Source organism: Thermobia domestica, chromosome 15 (assembly GCF_964235325.1).
Source record: "Thermobia domestica chromosome 15, izTheDome1.hap1.1, whole genome shotgun sequence".
NCBI classification, from domain to species: Eukaryota; Metazoa; Arthropoda; class Insecta; order Zygentoma; family Lepismatidae; genus Thermobia; species Thermobia domestica.
The window spans coordinates 28586625-28609586 of NC_137468.1; the positions used below are offsets into that span (position 1 = coordinate 28586625).

Genomic DNA, 22962 nt, shown 5'->3' on the forward strand with positions numbered 1-22962 from the left:
ATACTGTACCTTAATTGTAGTTTTCTTAGGAATTGTCTGCTTCAATACCATATCTTAACTGTACTTTTCTCAGGAGTTGTCTCATTCAATACCGCACCCCTACTAAATTGTAGCCTTCTTATTACATTCAATTGTAGCCTTTTCACGAATTGTCTGCTTCGATACGTTACCTCAATTGTAGTTTTCTTAGGAATTGTCTGCTTCAATACCATATCTTAACTGTACTTTTCTCACGAGTTGTCTCATTCAATACCGCACCCCTACTAAATTGTAGCCTTCTTATTACATTCAATTGTAGCCTTTTCAGGAATTGTCTGCTTCGATACGTTACCTCAGTTTTAGTTTTCTTAGGAGTTGTCTGCTTCAATACCATATCTTAACTGTACTTTTCTCAGGAGTTGTCTCACTCAATACCGTACCCCTACTAAATTGTAGATTTCTCATTACATTTAATTGTAGTCTTTTCAGGAATTGTCTGCTTCGATACGTTACCTCAATTGTAGTTTTCTCAGGAATTGTCTGCTTCAATACCATATCTTAATTATACTTTTCTCAGGAGTTGTCTCATTCAACACCGTACCCCTACTAAATTGTAGCCTTCTCATTACATTGAATTGTAGCCTTTTCAGGAATTGTCTACTTCGATACGTTACCTCAATTGTAGTTTTCTTAGGAATTGTCTGCTTCAATACCATATCTTAACTGTACTTTTCTCAGGAGTTGTCTCATTCAATACCGTACCCCTACTAAATTGTAGCCTTCTCATTACATTCAATTGTAGCCTTTTCAGGAATTGTCTGCTTCGATACGTTACCTCAATTGCAGTTTTCTTAGGAGTTGTCTGCTTCAATACCATATCTTAATTATACTTTTCTCAGGAGTTGTCTCATTCAATACCGTACCCCTACTAAATTGTAGCCTTCTCATTACATTCAATTGTAGCCTTTTCAGGAATTGTCTGCTTCGATACGTTACCTTAATTGTAGTTTTCTTAGGAATTGTCTGCTTCAATACCATATCTTAACTGTACTTTTCTCAGGAGTTGTCTAATTCAATACCGTACCCTTACTAAATTGTATCCTTCTTATTACATTCAATTGTAGCCTTTTCGGGAATTGTCTGCTTCGATACGTTACCTTAATTGTAGTTTTCTTAGGAATTGTCTGCTTCAATACCATATCTTAACTGTACTTTTCTCAGCAGTTGTCCCATTCAATACCGTACGCCTACTAAATTGAAGCCTTCTTATTACATTTAATTGTAGCCTTTTCAGGAATTGTCTGCTTCGATACGTTACCTCAATTGTAGTTTTCTTAGGAATTGTCTGCTTCAATACCATATCTTAACTGTACTTTTCTCAGTTGTCTCATTCAATACCGTACCCCTACTAAATTGTAGCCTTCTTATTACATTCAATTGTAGCCTTTTCGGGAATTGTCTGCTTCGATACGTTACCTTAATTGTAGTTTTCTTAGGAATTGTCTGCTTCAATACCATATCTTAACTGTACTTTTCTCAGGAGTTGTCTCATTCAATACCGTACCCTTACTAAATTGTATCCTTCTTATTACATTCAATTGTAGCCTTCTCGGGAATTGTCTGCTTCGATGCGTTACCTCAATTGTAGTTTTCTTAGGAATTGTCTGCTTCAATACCATATCTTAACTGTACTTTTCTCAGGAGTTGTCTCATTCAATACCGTACCCCTACTAAATTGTAGCCTTCTTATTACATTCAATTGGAGCCTTTTCAGGAATTGTCTGCTCCGATACGTTACCTTAATTGTAGTTTTTCAGAATTTTTGTTTGGTTGGTGGATTTGGAGTTTGGCGTTTCGTTCAGCAACGAGGTTATAAAAGACATGGACTTACAACGAGGAATCCGAACCACACGTGCCCCCGTACAAATTGAACCCGAGTCTCCCTCAGGAACTTTGTCTCCAATACCGTACTTCAACTGTACTTTTCTCACGAATTATCTCCTTCTATACTGTACTATTTTCAACTGACGTATCTTGAGGTTGTCATGAATTATTTCCTTCAATACCATACTGCTCCTTAATTGTAGCCTTCTCAGGAATTACCTATACAATACTGTCCAATTCCTTAATTGTATTATTCTCAGAGATTATATGCTTCAATACCATACCATTCCTCCATTGTAGCCATCTCGGTACTTATTTGTTTCAGTGCCATACCGTTCCTCTATTGTACCCCTATCAGGAATTATCTGCTTCAATACCTTACCTTAATTGAAGTTCTCAGGAATTGTCTACTTCAATACTATACCTTAATTGTAGTCTCCTCAGGAGTTATCTGCATCAATAATGTACTTAGTATTCATTCAACAAATGTATATTTGACAAAATAACTATTACAACGGGTACAAAGGTCATACAAAGGTTATTTTTGGATATAATTGCAGCCATTGTCCAAATACTTTTGCAGTCGGAATACTAGCTTCTGTATCCCACATCTAGTGTCTGCAGCTACCACGTGTCAACTTTGTTTTTGATCTCTTCATTGTCGTGAAAGTGTTGTCCAGAGATGTTTTCATAAACGGGAACAAGTGCATTGTGAATACCCGCTGGGTACTTACCTTGAGCTTGGAGAAAACATGTAATGAAGCGTAATTCACATTTGGCGGGATTCTGAATCGATGCAGGCACTGTAAACATGCGTTACTTGCACTAGACTTGGTGTAGCAATGAAGAACAGCCGCGAGAAGGAAGCTGAAGGCGAACAGTGAAAGTCAGTATAGCCAACTTACACACAATAATATTACTTGTCCTCCTGTAGGGGTTAACCTTACTTTACGGATATGCCTCATATATCCAACATCATTTTTTCCCCTTCACTATCTATCTTCTTACTTTTCTCCCTTATTTAATAGGTGTTCGATCCTAATTAGCTTACTGTTTCACTTCGGTATTTTTCTGTTCCTCTCCATACCCATTTTCCGTCGTTTTAATGTGATATCCACGTTTAAGCTAGGTATAGAGCATGAATACAATATTTTACAGGAAACATTATACGTATATTTTTTGTAACTTTTTTTTAAAAAAATAAATCTATAGGTAGTTTACTCATATACCGCGGTCAGCAATAATGCAATACTCAGGTTCGCAACTACGATTTGTGTCACCTGTGGCAAACACGAAATTCTGCACCCCAACTTATATAGATATTGTTCTTTTAGGCACCCCTCTAACCACGCGTCCGGAGCATGTACTCTGCTTGTTTCCCCTTAGTTGGGGCCCAGATAAGACTATCAATAAAGCTGATGCTAGTTTCTTTCAATTTTTTTTTTTTTTTTTTTTTTTTTTTTTTTTTTTTTTTTAACTAAGACATATCTTGACTTCCTCAAACTCTGGCTCGAATCATCTTTGTAAGCACAATGCTCCTTCTATTCTAGACTTGAAATTCATTTTTTTTTTTTTTTTAAGTATTGTGTCTATTTCTTACATTCTTGAAAATAAATTATATATTAATTTTAACAGCCTACTTTTATCCTATCTAAGCTAAAAGAGATAGATTTCCTCTGAGTAAAACTCTCTTGATTCACTCTGCATTGGTTTTGACTTTTCAAATACTAATGTTCTTAAAACCCTGTTCTTAAATAGTTACGTTAGATCCAAACTTGAGTACTCTTCAATCATATGGCATCCCAACAGTCAGAAAAACAAAGCACGTCTTGAAGCGATTCAATCGTAAGCACGATATCTCATCTCTCGAAGATAGACGTACCACCCAACTTTTGATTTTTTAAAATGAAATTATTGCAAAATAATATAGACTCTTGAGTATTTACTATCCCAGTTACAATTACATGTTCCAGGTAAACGCACGCGCCCTAGAAATATTACTTTTCATTTACCTACTGGAAGAACAAATACGTTATACATGTCACCTATTAGGAGAATGTGTTATATGTTTAACTCCTCTGCTGAAAGTAATCCTGAACTTGACATATTTACTATAAACGATCGTTCTCTGAGAACTATTCTGCAATCTTATTGATGACTCATTAATTAAAAGGGTCATATCTATAAATGTGTATTTGTAATTATGTAAGTGAATTCATGCATGCTCTAATTATATACAAACTGACTAGGTCACTATCATTAGGTAATATACTGTTGTGATCTATATGTAACCATAAATATGTAAATAAATAAACTGCGTTTCCGCCAGTAGCGTAACTAGGATGCATCTCGCTCCACCTCTCGCGAAAATATCAACAGGGCCCTCCCTTTTCCTACGTTCAGGAAGACACGTAACATTTTTACACAAATAGAAAAAAATGTTTTGGCCTTGGATGTTCCATTTAGCCAGTCACTACTTGCTCATATTATACATAAGTTGCACATTATTATTATTATTATTATTATTATTATTATTATTATTATTATTATTATTATTATTATTATTATTATTATTATATTGTGATGATAATGCCCAGCATGATTGTGTTCTCATTGTTACCAACAAGAAAGTAAAATTTAATTCACTTTTAGTTAAAGGCGCAAGGGCTCGCACAAAATGGCTTTTTTGAAGAAGAAGAAGAAGAAGAAGAAGAAGAAGAAGAAAACAAAGTTTCTTTCCTGTTGCTTTTGTTGCCTAGGAAATTTTGGGTTTTTAAAAAATATTTTAACTTTGATGGAAATGGGACAGTACGTTCATTCTCGCGTGAAGAGCATTTACCTCAGGTATGTAGAAGCCCCCTGTTCGATCTGAGGCTGTGGGAGTTAATGTTAAATAACACAGTTCATGATCTGTGATCCACTATCCAGATTATATATACTATTCTTTGTATTTTACTTGTATAGTTTTCAACATAGATCCTGTACAAAAGAATAAGAGCAAATAAAAAGCATGGGCATGTTGACAATTTTTCTTTAAAACTTAAACAATCACCTACTTAATCAATATTTAACCAAAGTTTCCGTTTCGTAAAATTAAATAGAAGATACGGACGACCGAACTAAACCTCCTCATTTCCATTTTTTTAAAAATTAAATTATGTCAGACTGAAGTTACTATTCAACTATTTATATACTAAATCAGCAATTTTTTAAAGAAAATTCTCAGAAAATAAACTGAGTAAAACCAATCTTGTATGAACTTTTTTTTTTCAGAAGAAAAGATTATTGTCATATTACATGGTTGTTAATGAAACCTTTTTTTTTTTTTATGAATTGCTTTGATCGTTTTTGAAATCATTGTTCGAAAAATGCCACACAATTGTCCAAGATTAAACTACAACTTCTGTAGTTTCTTCAGGAAAATGAGTAAGCATGTTATAGAATAGTTAATGATATTGATTTTGAACGGTAAATAAAATCGTTAGGGTTATTTTCGAGAATTTCACATTAAAAAAGAAATCCATTCTTCAATAAGATACCCTTGCTTTTGCAAGTAAGAAGAAAATTCGACCTTCCATTCTTCTACAGAATCTTATAAATACCTTAAGTTCAAATTTTAGACTGCATATGTTGATTGGTATTGTCTCTAATTACACTGAAAAGACCGACAAAGAAAGAAGCAAAAACGCTTTTTTTTTTTTTTTTTGTATGCTGAGGCTTATGAAACGTGCTGATCCTTTGTAATTTTGGGCTATAAATATATAAATCGTTGTAATTTGGCGGTATGAAACGTATAGATCCGTGGTAGTTTTGTGCTATGAAGCATGTAGATTCGTTGTAATTTTGGGCTATGAAATATGTAAATCTATCGTATTTTGGGCTATGGAACGTGAAGATTCGTTGTAATTTTGGGCTATGAGACCTGTAGATCAATTGTAATTTTTTTTCTATGAAATATGTAGATTGTTATATTTTTGGGATATGAAATGTAGATCCGTTGTAATTTGGGGTGGAATTTTGAGTGCATTCTTTTCTCCACGATTAACTTTCTCTCCTATGTACTTCAAAAGGACCTACTTAAAGAAATAGAACGTATTGTTGCATTTTCCTCTGTGAAGTAATATATTGACTGTATTACGAATATAAATTTAGTATGTACTAGTAAGTAAAATCACATACACACACAAACTGGCATGTATAACCGGAGATTCCTCTATGGTATAACACCCAGAAAATATATATTTTTCACTCCGTGTGAGCGTCAAAACTAATTTGTCATTTTTTTTTTTTTTTTTTTTTTTTAAGTACTAAGGCGTGTTGCCACTTTATGCAAACACTTTCTGATCGTAATTAGCTAGCTAATTATCGAGAATATTTGCTTTTTAAAAAAATTGCGAAACAAAACACTTATTATTAGGTTTACGTATACATATCCTGATCTTCCAATTGTCATACTTCAGAAATATGTAGCTACTAGTACGTAATTGCACGTTCTGGAAAAGTAAAAACCAATACGTATTTGCTTTTGTATAGTATAATAAACAAAGGAGAAAAAAAGCCTTATGTTGTAACCAGTTTCTTTCCAACAATTTTCGTGACAAAGTAGGGGAGAAAAAAGATTATCTAATGAAGTTTTGAAAACCAAAAATAACAAACAAATACTTTTTTTAAAAAAAAAAGTGCTTGCACATGCCGTAAGTACGTATTTGAAAGAAATGAAGAAAGTGTAGGGTGTACATAGAATGTGACTTGAAAAAAATACGTCACGCAAACTTTTCGTGGGCGCTCTTGGTAATGTCGCTAACGCATTTAGGAGCTTCTTGCGTTCCTTTTTATCACTAATTTTTGCTTTCCATTGTGTTCATTAGTAGGCTTAAGTGAACGCAGAAAATATACAACTGTTAATTACCCTTCATGGGAAGGGAAGCCCATTTCTTTTTCTACTGTGTTACACCAACTTCTTTTCTCTCCTACAGTAATTATCACTGAAAACTAAAAATTTGTACGCTTCTTTGGCTTTTATCATGTTACCGCGCTCCGGATAAGTTCTGACTAAAACAGCTCTATTTGTGCGGTTGGCATCTAATCAGAAATCGAGCCTTTTTTTCCTCGCTTCTTGCTAAGTGTGTGAGGCAGGCTGATCACTTGTGCAGGTGTGAGTCCGAGTACACTTGATATGCGTGGGAAGTGTTTAGAAAGACGGCAAGAAGGTTTTTTTTTTACTTACATTACGTTACATACGTTTACATGCATAGCAGAAGGCCAAAAGCGTTAATAATGATACACTTGTTCCTTTTAACACTATGTGGAAAACTTTTTTTTTCTTTTCTTTTTAATTTTGCGCTTCCTAAGAAACAAAAGAATCAAGTTTCTTCTGTTTTTTTTTAATGTTGTGGAATGTTTTCAACCTCGTTGTTCACAACGATTTTTTTTTTTTTTTTTTTTTTTTGCTATTTTCAATATTATTACATTTTGTAAACAAAATGTTAAAATGTTTACAACAAATGGATCTGAATTGGTTCTGAACTAAGTGCAACGTTAAGTTATGCCTACCTATATATTAAAATGCTAGGAAAGTTTATGTTTGTGGTCAATCATTTCGACAATGAGATCTCGAAAACCACAAGCTCTAGAAATGTGCCGTTTTCGCCGTTTACGCTCCAAATTTTGTGTAGATTTTGCCAGTTCTCATTCAAATTTTCAAAATACTTGTCTTTATTTTTCTATTCCACATTTTAGGCGTGTTTGACTACGATGTTAAAGTTGATACCCTTGTGAAAGGCAACCGGTAGACGAGATACGTATAGCGGGTTGACGGACATTTCAGGCGCTTTGCTTTAATCTGAATGACAAAAGCTATTGAAAGCTGGCAATTTCGAAGGTTTGTGGACCCACAATGAGGCGTGCTCGAATATGGAATTATAAGAAAAATATTTGCATTAGGTATCATCTATTACTTATCCAAGTTTGCCATAAACTGCCCCCAACATTCTATATATTAAAATACTACATTTATATGTTTGTCTATAGCAATTCACTCCCTTTGAGAGTCTTCCTGTCGTTTATTTGTATTCGTAAAGGGACTTGCACAGATATAGTGAGAAGTGGGAAGGAGATTCACGCTCATATTAGAACTGTGCGCTGTGTAGATAGCGCAGGTTCAGCTAGTTCACTTTTAAAACCAATGAAGAAGCAAAAATGTAATCCACATTTGAAACAAAAACGCCAGATAATTTTAATGAAAACAACATTAGTTCTTAACACAATCAAAGTAAAATCAGATTGCTTAAAGAATATTAACGGTTTGGAAGTCAAAATTAAGAATATATCTAACGTGGTTTAAAAACCACATTATGAACCACATATGCACCAATTTATCCGATAAACTTCTGCCATGTTTCTGGCAAAGCCATAATCCCATCACTACACTAGAATTCCCGCAGTTACTGGTCAAAAAATTGTGGCACTTGGTTTTCACAGGCATTTTTCATAAAATAACATCATTTAGGGAAATTAGCAGAAACTGAAACAAATGATAGTCTTACGATACCGGGTCCGAAGTATACGGTGGGTGCATCAAAACCTTGCAGCCAAGTTCTCTTAATTTCTGATGTATACGTTCTCGTGTTGTCAGTGTGGTATACAACGGCCTTTCCACGGCCTTTGCACTGACCAGTTCCTACCATTTATTTTGAATTTCTAGGTGCACTTGCGTTAATTGTCGACAGTAACAACTCCTGAGTTATTCTACCCGATGGCAGTAGCTCGTGATGCACGATGTCTTTCAAATCTTATAAAACGCATGGGATAACATCCCTCAGCGAAAATATGGGTTTTGCCAAGACTGAGGAGCTTTCCCTCGCATCGACCATGATTCTCTTCGCACATTCCTATCCTAGGTTATCTACTTTTCATCACTCGTGATCAACCGTTTCAGAAATGGTTCGAATTCGTTACGTTTCATTAGAGATTTGCAGACAGAAATTCGATCGAGCAAATGTTTCTGAGTTAGATCATGTTGGCATCCAAACGTCGAGCTAATTTTTGTAGCCAGCTTTCTTTAAATTGTTTAACACTATTAGGTGGCAAATGTTTAGTTTATTAGCAATGTCGTGAGTGCTTAAATGCCAGTCTTGCTCGACTTTTGCCAAAATATCATTTCACTTTTGCTGTGATTGGTCGCTCACTGCGAAGAGCAATTTTGGACATCGAAATTTTCAAAATGAATGCTACTGAACCATCTTTAGGCTGGTACACTTGATAACGTATTTGCCAATAAACAGCACACATTTCTTCACGACCCTGTGCAGCATTTGCATCTTTACCGAAATGAAATTGTAAAAATATATCCCGCAGTTTTGCGAAAATTTAACTTATCTTCACGGCGCAATACTTAGTCTGATTATGACAATTTCAACACTTTTTGCACATCTACTTGCATCAGCTGTCAAATGACGTTAACCCCGATTCGCTGCGACCCATACTCTTGAGATTTGGGGGGTTCTAACGCTGTGGCGTGAGCAAAAGCCCACCCTACCTTTTATTCCACGAGCCGCCACTGGTTATATCTATACGGCCTTTTTATGGCCTATAACCATACATTTTACAATAATACCGTAAATTCTAGTGTAATCAGTTGGCAGCCAGAATTGACGGTAATCGGTCAGTAAATGTGACCGTAATTGTTTAGTGTACAGTCATCGCTAGGAAGAAAGCATATATTTAACTAGATGATGTGAAGTCTGCTCAGATCATTGACATCCTGTGTCATTATTCTTGGCATTTTAGATTGGACTTCGCTGTATCTTAATGCAAATGGCTCCTTATTTGCCTCAGATCAACTTGGACAGATCTATGCTCGTATCGCGGACATCAAACCCGAAGCAGCTTCCACTAACTTCTTTTAAATATATATATGTTTGCACTATCTTTTTCTCATAATTTATGTATATGCATATAAAAGAATGAATCTATAAACTTTCTGATTCATTCATCAACAGATTGAAACCGTTAACGGTGATCAATTTTTATACAAGTGTTATCCTTAAGCACTAGGCTTGAACCCTTCTGTTCGAAGTTCGGTAGATCACCGAAACTGTTGAACACAGAAACGTGAAATTTTGTACAAATGTTCTAATTGAACACTGGGTTAGGGATAAAAGATGGAGTTCCACAAAATACGCCTATATAGGGATTAAGAGAGGTCGAAAATAAATATTAACCCTTCACCAAATCTCGGAAATTGTGAGATGTAGGAACCTGAAATTTTGTACAAGTGTTCACCTTGGACCGACCTCTACGAGAGAAAGGGCCTTCAACTATTTTTTGAACTTCAACAAATCTCACAATAACTACGTAGGCCTACTTGAAGTAAGGACTTAACATTGCATACAAATCCCAACGGACCCTACGCTAAAAATAAGATGGAGTTTCACGATATTGAACTCTTCAGGGAGAAAGAGAACTTTGACTTATTTTTCACCTATCACCAAATACTAGAAATCAACACCCTTCCTGTGCCTCTTGTGACACGAAAGAATTCTGATCATTTCTAGATGAAATTAAGAAGAGAAAGTTAGAGCATAAATTTTGTACGCTAATTTACAAAACGACAGAAGACGAGAAGAGCTTTCCGAGAATCGTTACGAGATTATAAAGAAATATTGTAAAATTGAGAGTAGACAACAGAATCGACTTGTACTAAAACTTATGAGACGAGACGAGAAAACAGTATTTCCCGTCTAGTTTCATCTGTATAGACTATTCAAAATCAACAAATGCCTTTACCATATGCAACCAGTTTTCCTAATCAGTTAAGCAGGTTTGCCTGCTATATAGGCGTAAGCCTTATTTCCCGTATCGTTTCGTTTGTTGAGATTATTCAAAATCAATTAAAGCCTTTATTGTATCAATCAGTTCTGCTTATCAGATAAGAAAATTTGCCTACTATATAGGCGTTCAAAGATGTTTTATTATGTATCCCGTTTGTTCCTAACTTGTGTTGCTAACGAAACAAGATTTGCGGCTTTTTCCGCTTCGGAAAGCTGTTCTGAAAGTGTGGTCCCCTCTCGTACATTGTATCTCCTAATAACAGCTCTGTCTTGTCTCAAGGAGACAACACTATCTCCAACTAACCGTTATAATGACGTAGAAGCTGGCTTTTCGATCAGAGGCCGGAGAGAGATAACAAATTGAGCAAAAAAGGGGGAAAGAAGTAGATGTAGAATGGAATAAAATAAGTATTGGAAGTATTCCATTAGTCAAGAATCCATAGATGGTGTGTCTTCAAAACCATCGACTGCGCTTTGTATAGCTGTCAGCACTAGCGTTGCCTACGAGAGGGTTCATAAATAAGGGCTTTTCGACTTATCTAATAAATTTCTGTAGAACTCTCTTCCCGTCTCTTGAAGATTTCTTTCTCGTCTCGTCTCAATTTTTTCTACTTCGTCTCGTTCCATAAATTTATATACAAAATTTATGCGCTGACTTTTTATTAATTTCATCTTGAGGTTATCAGAGTCTTTCCGCGTCACGGGAGGTCCACAAAGGGTGTGATATAATAACTTTTAAACTATGTATATTGCGTGTCTTTAAACATTGATAAATGCTCTTCGTTATGTTCGTGCAATCACTTCATCAATTTATATAGCTTTTCAAAGGCGTAGCCACCGGGGATTCACCGGATACGAACACCCTTCTTTAAAAAATCCTAACTCAACATACATTTGTACAGTTCCTTAATAAATCTAAACTTGTTTAACAGGGAAATGATTGATGTAGCATGAACATTTGATCTTACACTTCATCTGTACTCTTTCTCTTATATAAAAAAATCTAGTTCTATCATTTTTTTTAAATTAAAACATACGTGGAAATAATTTACAATTATTTATCGAGTTTTCGGACGCAGAATAATATGCGTTCAATGCTACATAGACGTAGTGGCATATAGTATTGGACTCCTTCTCACCCCGAAACCTTGCACCCCCCTAACAAAAATTTCTCGGGTGCGCGCCTGAAGTTTTATACTATGAATCATGACACACTAGAACAGTGTTTTGAGATCTACGATTTGAACAAAGTAGTGTTGTCCAAGAGACTCGAGAAGTATTTCGTCCCGACTTGATTTCGAGCTCATTTTCAATTTGGAAATGCACTTCTCATCTCGTGGGCAATACTAGTCACCACTGGCTCGTATCAGTGCTAGCTTTGTTGCCTTCTCCTTGCCTCTGTGTGAGGGGTTTGTACTCAGAAACCGAGCACAAACTGGATGACGTCACGGGGCATCCAGTTGATATTGACTGATCTATGCCATCTTTGCATGAGGAATTGCGTTTTTTTTTTTTTTTTTTACTTTTAAATGAAGTGGAATTTTACTGATTTCTTTTTCAATTTTATTCGAGTTGATTTTGAGTTTAACATCCCTTTCAGCACTGAGGCTATATGAGACGGGACCTACTGATTAACGTGGAATCCGAATCCACATGAGCTCCCGTCGGGAATCGAACCCGGGTCTTCCACGTCAAAGGCACGTACGCTAACTACTTAGCCATGAAGGAGCTCTCAATTTTATTCGAATATTTCTTGCTATTTGAAAATGAAATTGCCATATTAAAATATTTAATATCACATAATCATTTTCAATCCTAAGCCTAAATAGGATTCGGGAAAATGCAAACGGACGAAGCTCCATTCTAATTTCGGTTGACCCGCGTATGAGTCTCTCGGACATCTTCCGCAGGGCAGTATTCGTAGGATTCCTTAAGAAAATTTTCCTCGAGTGACACAAAATTTTCCTTTTTCTCATAAAAATTTTCCCTACCTTGTTGAGTGTCCAACTCCCATGACAGAAGTTATGTAATAAGACAATTTAGCTATGTTAAAAGAGGTGTCAATTTCATTTGTTTTTTTTTTCTTTTTCCTTCACTTTTTGCCAAAAAATACAGATACACTTAGGTAAGTATTGAAATAAACTGCACAGGGGGTACAAATTATGCTATTTTGAACAGACACACTATTGCTATTTATTGGTTAATTCTAAAGAACAAAGAAAAATTTAAGCACGTAAATTGGTTAATCAATCAGCTCGAAAATTTCCCTGAAATTTCACGTTTTATCGAAAATAAAAATCTCTTTTTGCTAAATTTCCCTAGGAAAGTTTCCTGGATTAAGGAAATTAAGGAAACTGTACCTTGAAATAAAAACACACATATACATACAAAAAAAAACTGCATATTAAAATACAATTCGAAATGAACACCACTGAGTCAATACACATACACAACTGTAAGAGATACACTGCATAAAATAAAAAAAGCTTATTACAAACCGGAAACTACTTATGGAGGTCACTCGCAAGAAGATGTGATAAAAGAAGGTCGTGGTATGAAATAGGTTTAGAAATTCTAGTCGAGAACAACGTGTTATTATACTCAAAAGAGAAAAATTAAATTCGGTATAGAGTCAGGTCTTAACTTCATAGCTACAGTGTTTTACGAAATAATGTAGTCGAAGGGAGTCTTCACGTAACCATGAAGTATTTACAATACTTACATTTGTAAAACTTAGTGGAAACTGCTATGTGATAAAGTTTTACAGAAACTAAGGTTTTTAACGTTTTCTTTCTTTGGCGTTTATGGTCTATGCCAGTGGTAGCCAATGTGTCGGCAGTGCGCTACTTAGCGACCGTGAGAGGGAGCTCGGAGTGGTCTGTGTCATACTGTCTTTATCGATCATTGCTATTATTTTATGTTGTACTTATAGCGGGCTATCGAACACAAGTAAGACTGTCAATGATTTCTGAAATGAAAATCGCTGTCAATATTTAAAAAGGTTGTCCACCTCTGGTCTACATATACGGCCGTCTCGTCTATTTGTAAGGCCTAGGGTGGAAGTAAATTGCGATGTCAATGATGTGGGTGAAAATTCCATATCCTGTATGAATAACTTATTTTTGTGACAACTTTGACTTTTTATATCAATGATAGTAGTATACTTAGTGAGATCAAAGTGTTTTACAAAATGATGGTTCATTATCTAAAAATATTTTTTGACTCTGAAGAATGAATTACAAGTAGTAAACATGTTACTTTTCCTGAAGGGCTTAACATAAACAGAACTTATGACATAGGGATTTGAGCAACCGCTCCACTTACCCCACCCACGGGACGGTCTGCGTACAACTATTCGTTCAGACTAGGGATGGCCAAAATTTTCCGGAATCGAAAACTTCACTTTCCAGATTTCGGAAAAATTCAGAAATATTAGATTTTTTTTCGAAATCGGAATCTTTCCGAACTTCGGATATTCCCATTTTACTTTCCGGATTCCGGAAAGTTAAAATTCTGTAATTGGCCATCCCTAGTTTAGATATTTAGTCAAATCTTCTTCATTTTCCTTCTTCTTAAACTTCTCATACCTTTGTTGTTGTTGTTGAACCAATCGTTTATATCTTTTACTCCTTTAGGACATACCGCTTCCAAAAAAAAAAAAAAGACTTAACCCTTTACTGGCCGATGTTTGTGGCTATGCCTTTTGTATTCAAATAAAATAAATATAATAAAATAAAGAGAAGGCGAAACCTTCCAAGAACTAGCTTCTATTTTCAGAATGAAGAAATTTGGTTAACCAAAACTCTTTTATAAATTTATCCTGTATGTTCTGGAGACACAAGAACTACCGCATGGATCACCATCAATTTTGACCAGGGTGTAGAGGGTCAGAAATTAGTAACCTAGTGCGTTAATGGTAGTGATATTCAAAACCGAAAGTGATAGAAATCAAACACCTCTAGCTTTTGTACTGATCAGTGGCGTATTAAGGGGGAGACGGGCTTCCGGGCTTAAGCCCCGCCGAAATCTTACTTACTATAGTAAAGTATATGAAATATCTTGCAGAATTTTCACATTTTCAGGCAAAGCCCCCCCCCCCGAAAGTTGGCAAAGTTCCCCGAAACAAAATCGTAAATACGCCACTGGCGCTGATCATTATGGAGCAAAAACGGTAATAAAGAGCACGAAATGGTTTCCCGCAATAGATTGAGCGCATTAATTATGTATTAAAACCGGAAGCAATACAAATACACTACAATTTCCGGTTTTAATAAGTAGACTAGGGTTGCCAACTGGCCGGTTTTTCACCGAGCTGGCCGGGAATATTACTGTTATTTTGATTAAAGCCGGTGACCGGTACAAACTTCCTACCAGCCCCTTTATGACCGTTTTTTTTTTTTTTCAAATTTCTATCTAGTTCGAAGAAATTTCATCTAGTTCGAAGTATAGATTTAAAAAGTAACTTTCATTCTGTAAATCCAAAACTGTCACCTTTTACCATATATTTTGTTCATCTGTTTAGATAATTTTAAAGAGATTGACAGGGACCGTATCAGGGAAAATTTGAAATTTACTTTTAAGTAATTTTATACATTTATTGACAGTAAGAAAAGACTTCTTAAAGCAATTTCGTGTAGTACAAGCATACGTTTAAAGAATAAATTTCATTTTCCAAATCCAAAATTGTAGCGTAAAGATTAATATACTTTTGTTCATCTGTTTTGATAATTTTAAAGAAGTGGCAGTTACTGGTAAATACGAGATGATCAATGCCGATTTCAGTTTCTTAGTTATAGCACAATGTAGAAAATGAGCTGTAAAGGTGATGTCTCGACTCGAATTGTCAGGAAAATCCTGTTTCGATTCGTCTCGTGCGCATCCCTATTGATAGACTAACCCGCTGTAATGATGAGATTAGCGGGTTAGTATAACACTCAGGATATAATATAACCTGCTAAACAGGTGCTAATGCACTTTTATTCACAATAGTACATTTCCTTCCCATGGATGAGTCCGAACAGAGATACTTTACACTTAGACCTATATCATACGGAATTTTGAGGGGGGTACCGTTTTTTTCCAGAGTTGGCAACCCTAACGTAGACCAAGAACGATAAGAGACAGTGACAAGTATTTTATTTTTAATCTATTTTGCATTCTAAATATCAAGGTACCATCTATTCAAGTCGGAAGTGGAAGAAATCAACTACTTCCGGTTTTAACGTTGCTCGCTATAAGGACGATAATAGATAGCGAGGAGTTGTTTTCTGCTATCAATTTGGAGTTGGAGTCCCAAAAGTATACTTGATCTCCAGTCTATTCTCCCTACTGAAATCGTCAACTCCGAAAATGGTGGAAATATAATTTGACTTCTGATTTCAATATTGAAAAAAATGAAATGAAATCTTTGAGTTTTACGTCCCACGCTTATGCCGGTTAGGCTAAAGGAGACGGAGATTTCAATATTGACTGAGAAAAAAAATCACTCCTTCATGTGGCGATACTTATTTTTTTTTAATACAAATAGATATTTCTCAATAAATAGAGTTGAGGTAACTTCGTCAGTAAGGTGCCTATCTGCGTATTGGGCGGCCAGAGTTCGATCCCCTTTTGCTTTCGTTCTACCCTAGTTTCAATGCGGCTTTGAGGTTCACTCGACTCTTTTAAAATAGATACCTAGGGCGTCTTAAGAAAATAAAGAAGGTCGAAACGTGATGCTAGCTACGTCACCTCCCTGAGTGTCGAAATCAGAAGAGTGTTGAGCCTTTTTACCTCTATACACATCCCTTGGGCCTTCTTGGCTTGTCTCAAAAAGTCGAAAAGATGGCGTATTTTTAAATTAAAATAAATCCTGATAGAATGTTGCGCAAAGTATTACTTTGAAGGCTAAGAAATAACAAATATCAAAGCACTTGGCGTTACAGCCCTTTTGTGGGCCTGAGCTGTTCCAATAACACAGTGGTTAGCGCGTTGCATCACCCTGTCTCTAACAGACGTATCAGAAGCTTTCTAGACCTAGTGGCCGTCACGTCTTTTATTCATGTGACTCCTCAGTTCGCTTCACGACGCTGTGTGAACGCCGAAAATTGGGAAGGATCGGTCGGGAATCGAACTCGGGACCACGCAGACGGGGGTCCAACGCTCTACTCATTAGACTACGGTGTTTCCTAAGATATAACCAATGATATGAATTAATTATTGTAATATTTTAAGATTATAGTTTAGTAATGATAAAGCTATTGTTAGGTCTGCCGTATATTGAACAGAGGAAAGCCAGGCAAGGGGAGGCAGACGGAAAGAGGACAGGACGCAGAGAGAGATCAATGGAACAAAGCCTCTGCTACAATGTTGGATAGGCCTTTGTCTAGCATGTGCCCGAGTGAATGAATATTCGGTACGGACAAGACTTTGTTCCATTGTTCACAGTACTGAACTTCGGTTCTGCTGACCTGTCCTTTCGTCAATAAGCAGCTGGCCTTAGTCCTGAACGCACACTGACCATGTACTTTCATACTAAGTTCATAAATAATACAAGTATCTGCTGGATTTACTTATTCACACCTGGCAAATGCCGGAATGGTACCTAACATAATGATCCAGCTCGCTTCCTTTCTTCTTCCCCAATTTTCCGGATAGTGTAATCGCCGAGGGACGTCAATCCCTCATACAAGACGGCCGTAGCTGCCGAAAGTTCAGAAATCTAATTCCTAATTCCACTTCTTTAACTAACTTGTGGGTATAAGTTTCGAGATGTCCAAATGACAATTCACTAAACATTAGGAGACCCGGATCTATAGACTATATTATTTACCTAACTTCCTCATTCTATTAAGGATTGAAGGGAACCATACAAAAGGGAAGGGTTGGGTTCAGTGGCGGCTCTTGAGGAATGTCTCACCAGCAATATTATCTTTACAAACTAAAGAAAGAAAACTTGGGTATTTTTTATACCGATGTGACTTCCCTCAAGTCCCACCACTGGTTGAGATACGTCTTTTTTCCTCATGTCTTCTGAATGCCATGTCCTATCAAGCTAGAACTTCTCTGTTTCGATACTACTTAAAGCTCTCTATACTCCATAGTCGATGCAGGTACCAGAAACATACGAAAATGTTCATTTCCGACTGAAAACCAGATACTACTCCCATTGGTATGGCCTTATGCAACTCAGTGGAGTACTTTTCTACTGATGTGAATCAAATCATCTTAGGAGCACATCCCTTCAAATGTTGTATTGCTGGTCTTTCTTTCCGTATTATCCAAATCGCTTGATTTATCAGGATGTGACTCCTCATTTAGTATGACAAATTAAAAGGAAGAAAAATGTGTCAAGTATAAATATTCTGCATGTACTATATTAACCCTATTTATAAAACGTAAACGTCAGCTCGTGCGTAATTATATCCTAGAATGTTATACAACCTTGCTTAAGAGATATGTGATGTTGGTTGTAGTGAGAAAAGGCGCACAATGAGCGACTATAATAAACGGCGAAAGTCTCAGTGTTTCATACTAATTCCTAATAATAAGCAGTTACGTTAATACAGGTCAGGTGACTGCTGTAGATCGATCCCTGCAGATGTCGCTACATGCGCTATCACTTGCCTGCCTGACACAAATAAACTCTACGTGAGGATCTATTGTATATAACGAGTGGTATGGAATTTGGGGTGGCTGGTGTGAAACCTCAATAATAATAATAATAATAATAATAATAATAATAATAATAATAATAATAATAATAATAATAATAATAATAATAATAATAATAATAATAATAATGAGACCCTGCATTTGGAACGGTTACCTATTACAGCACAACACTCATTACAATCAGGGCCGTCCCGTGGGTTGGGCAAATGGGGCGTTTGCCTCAGGCCTCGCGGTTGAAGAGCTCTTGACTTGAAAATGCTTTACAAAAAGTAACAAGCTTATTATTTTTTACATACTCTTGCGATTCAAAATATGTAGAGTTGTTGAACTGTATTATGTCAGACGTTTTGACTATGTATAGTTAGGGATGCGCTCGAGTCGAGTCGAGACAGAATTTTCCAGACAAAATTCGAGTCGAGACACAGCTCTTCCAATAGAAAAATATATATTTTTCGAGTTGAGACATCATTTTTACAGCACATTTTCGAGTCGAGACAGCCATAAATCTTGTCTCGTGCGCATCCCTATGTATAGTACTCATGTCCCAAACTAAATTTATATTGAGATATTATCATTGATATAACAAAGTCAAAGTTAACGCAAAATAATTTATTCATCCTAGATATAACATTCTCACATAGGCCATATTACTGATCCTGTGGTTTAGTTTCGCCACCAGCTCCCCCCTCCCACTACACACACACACACACACACACACACACACACACACACACAAAACGACGGCACAGTCCTGATTACGAAGATTAACCAAACAACTTTTCTTCCCGAGATACCCGAGATAAATTTCCATAAGCCTATATGTGCACTGTGAGTGTCTCTACAACATAACAATGAAACAATACGCATGATATTCAAAAATATAAAAAGCATTTTTCTTAGTGCGTCATGTCTTCAAAGCAGAAAAGATTAATTTATTCAATGTATCATTCGATTGTTTTGTGCTTAACGTCAGTTTTTAGCTCCGTAGTTAGAAGATTGCTACTGCTTAAATGTGAGATTATTCAAGTTTTAGAGGGACGGTAGTTCCCACCACAGGGATCGAACCCGTAAAGATGAGCGGAGAAAGCACGCGCGTTACTGGCTAAGAAAGTATGTCTTACATATCCACGTATATTGCTGAGTTAAAGACACATCTAACATTGGTGGTGGTGGTGGTGGGGGGGGGGAATCTTAGGAAGTAACACCGTAATATTTCATATTTATTTCACTAATTTTTGATAAATGTAAAAGAATATTTTTTGTCATTCCCTTCCTCCTCACCGCTCCTACGAAAATATTGGATAGGATTTTGACATTCCTGGGCAGTTTTATCAGAACAAACTAAACAAGTTTCTAGCAGGCTATAAGCCACATTGAACACGTGGGGACATGTTCGGTCAGTGATAAAACGTTAGCTTTAGATGCGAAGGTTCTCGGGCTCAATCTCGGGCATTTACAGTGGTGAATTTCGTGTTCGTGGGTTTATTATTATTATTATTATTATTATTATTATTATTATTAGGGGATGATAGGAGAACAGTAGAAATAAATGCAGAGATCTTATTAAACGCTTGCAGGGACATGGGTTTAGAAGTAAATGCAGAGAAAACTAAATACATGGAAGTGCGTCGGGACCGTAATACGGCAAATTGTGGAGGCGTTAAAATATTAAATAATGCTTTTGATAAAGTGGATAGTTTCAAATATTTAGGATCAATATTAACAGACGAAAATCATATTCACGAAGAAATTAAATGTCGACTAAAAGCAGGGAATTCGTGTTACTATTCGGTTCAAAATCTCTTGTCGTCGCGAATTCTGTCGAGGAATTTGAAGCTTAAAATATATAAAACGATAATCATGCCTGTTGTTCTGTATGGTTGTGAAACATGGTCGCTTACTCTGAGGGAAGAACATAGACTGAAAGTATTTGAGAACAGGATCCTGAGAAGAATATTCGGACCCAAGAGGAACGAGAATGGGGAATGGCGGAAGCTTCATAACGAGGAACTACATAGTTTATACGGTTTACCCAACATTGTTAGGGTCGTCAAGTCTAGGAGGCTTAGGTGGGCAGGTCATGTAGCTAGAATGGAAGAAAGTAGAAACGCTTTCAAAGTCTTGACTGGTAGACCCATAGGAAAACGACCATTAGGAAGACCTAGGCGCAGATGGGAGGACAATATTAAGAGGGATCTCGCAGAGATAGGAATACAAAGTAGAAACTGGATGCAATTAGCTAAGGATAGAAGTCAGTGGAGAGCTTTTGTGAACGCGGCACTGAACCTCCGGGTTCCATAGGCCATAGAGTTAGTTAGTTTAGTTAGTTATTATTATTATTATTATTATTATTATTATTATTATTATTATTATTATTATTATTATTATTATTATTATTATTAACTTGATTTTATGCCCGTCTCCTTTGGCATGTTAAAAATGAAATGAAATCTTTAAGTTTTACGTCTCACGATTATACCGGCAAGGCTAAAAGAGACAGTGATGATGAGGAATGAATAAAGAGGTAAGAAACGGATGAATGCCGAGAAAAGCCATGCACACGGTATTTGTCCACCACAAAATCCACTCGGCGCGGGCTGGAATCAAACCAAGGAACCCATGCACCAGAGATGAAGACTCTACCACAGAGCCACCGAGGCCCCGAGGGTTGTTAAAGTAATAATTATATTTAGTTCCCATATTACGTAACAAACATGACATGACAAAGGTGTAGAAGGAAAATATCGTAAAAAACATACGCGTATTACTACATCTGGCGTTGTTGTCCATCTCTGATTTATATGACTTGGGATTCAACCAGGAACCTTAAATACCAAAAGTGGGTGTTCTGCCACTCAAATGTAGTTCAATCGGTAAGTTTTTTTAAAAAAATTATTTATTTCGCATTGTATACGAGTCACAGTCATTACCATTAAATTAAGAGGCAACAGTGGTTTAGCAACAGAGAGCTCACCTCGATCACAGCTGCCGCCAGATTTCCTCCGTGTCTCTGGTTCGATCACAGCTGCCAGAATTCCTCCGTGGCTAAGCGGTTAGCGTACGCGCCTTTAGTCCGGGTTCGATTCTCGGCGAGGGCTCCTGTAATTCGGATTGCACGTTTCTCAGTAGGTCCACGTCTCATATAGCCTTGCTGCAGAACTGAGCGTTAAACCAAAAATCAACTCAACTCAATCTAGCTGCCACCAAGTAAGTTTTGTGGTAGACAAACACCGTGTGTGCATGTGTAAATAAATTTTCTCGGAGTTCCATTTTCTCCCACTTTCTTTATTAGCCTCGGTGCATAATCGTATTAAACTAACAAAAATAAATAAATAAATAATAAATAACAACGAAAAAAGAAAATAAATATTTATTACCCTTCTTTGTTCCGCTTTGGACAGCCCTGTCTGATGCGAGGGCTTATGGTCCACTTCATCTTCGCTAATTGGCATCGTGTTATTGACGGGAAGATTTGTAGCAAAAAGAAAACCATCCACTCAACACCATGAAATTTTGGTATACACTATAATGTTTCAAGACATCATCGCTGTATAGTCACGTTACTATTCATCTGCGCACACCACTTCCTTCTTATATAAACACTGTTAATTGTAGCACCCACTATAGCATTTCACTTCATTAACAGGTGTCAATGGATTTACTGCCGCCGCTTTTTACACACACGTATGCATAGAAAGACCGCTACACTGGCACTACATATGTGAACGGAACTACTGTCACCTTAGCAACGGGGGTGTTTTATTACGTATACGCATCGTCGGACCGTCCGGTAGGACAACGTCACTATCAAACACATCGGTAGCTACTATGAATGATCTTGCCAAGGCCTGTATCGTAACGTGGTTTGCCGCGAACTGTCTGCGGGCCACGCTTCGAGCAATAGCTTGCTTTGCCTGGAAGTAGAGTATTAGAGGAAGAGGGGGGATGAGGAGCGATGCAATTCAACAGCCGGGTTTGTTACGTAGCGGAGTGCGTTGCGGGGAGAGGGCAAGGGGGAGTAATGTGATGTAGAGGTATGAAACATTTCAAAACAAAACCAAAAAAAAAGTGAAATAGCGATAGTACTGAAGAATCTGAAGGACGCGAGGGGAGCGTGGAAGGTGAATCGCCCTTTCGTCAACTTTCGGGCCTTTTGTCTGTGAGAATCGATAATGTGAGAATGTGACTTGGATAATATAAAATGCTTTTATTTCGGATCAGTCATGCAAGCTTGCTTTGCTCTTTCCTATTTCCTCTTTCACCCTTCAGGTTCTTCCCCCACCCCCCTCGTATACACCCTTCACCTTGTCTTCCTTCTAGTTACCCCCTCCCCTCCCTACATCGAGTACTTGTTACGTCTCTCCTCTGTTAATTCCGACATCACATCATCCAGTAGAAAATGGTCGTGGGACAGCCCAGGATTCACATTCACACTCCGCAGACAGAGAGAGGGCGTAATAGCCACTCTGTTGTACTTTCGGAAAAATAAAAATAAAAGGACCCTTCAGCAAGAAAAAGTCTAGGATCATCCTATAACGAAATGTAAATTTTTGTTGTTGTTTTCGTCTTTTTTCCCCTGTTTATTTCAGCAATCTTTCGCGATTATCACGTTAAG

General features: G+C 36.8%; 1 protein-coding gene across 1 annotated transcript in view; it reads right to left on the reverse strand.

Annotated features, from left to right (window-relative positions):
- Positions 1-22613, reverse strand: part of LOC145672145 (uncharacterized) — a 39951-nt gene extending 17338 nt beyond the window's left edge. The window contains exon 1 of the mRNA XM_081741470.1: positions 21725-22613. Coding sequence (XP_081597596.1) covers positions 21725-21799 — 75 coding nt within the window. The 5' untranslated portion in view covers positions 21800-22613. The remainder of the gene's footprint in view (positions 1-21724) is intronic.
- Positions 22614-22962: the final 349 nt, after the last annotated feature.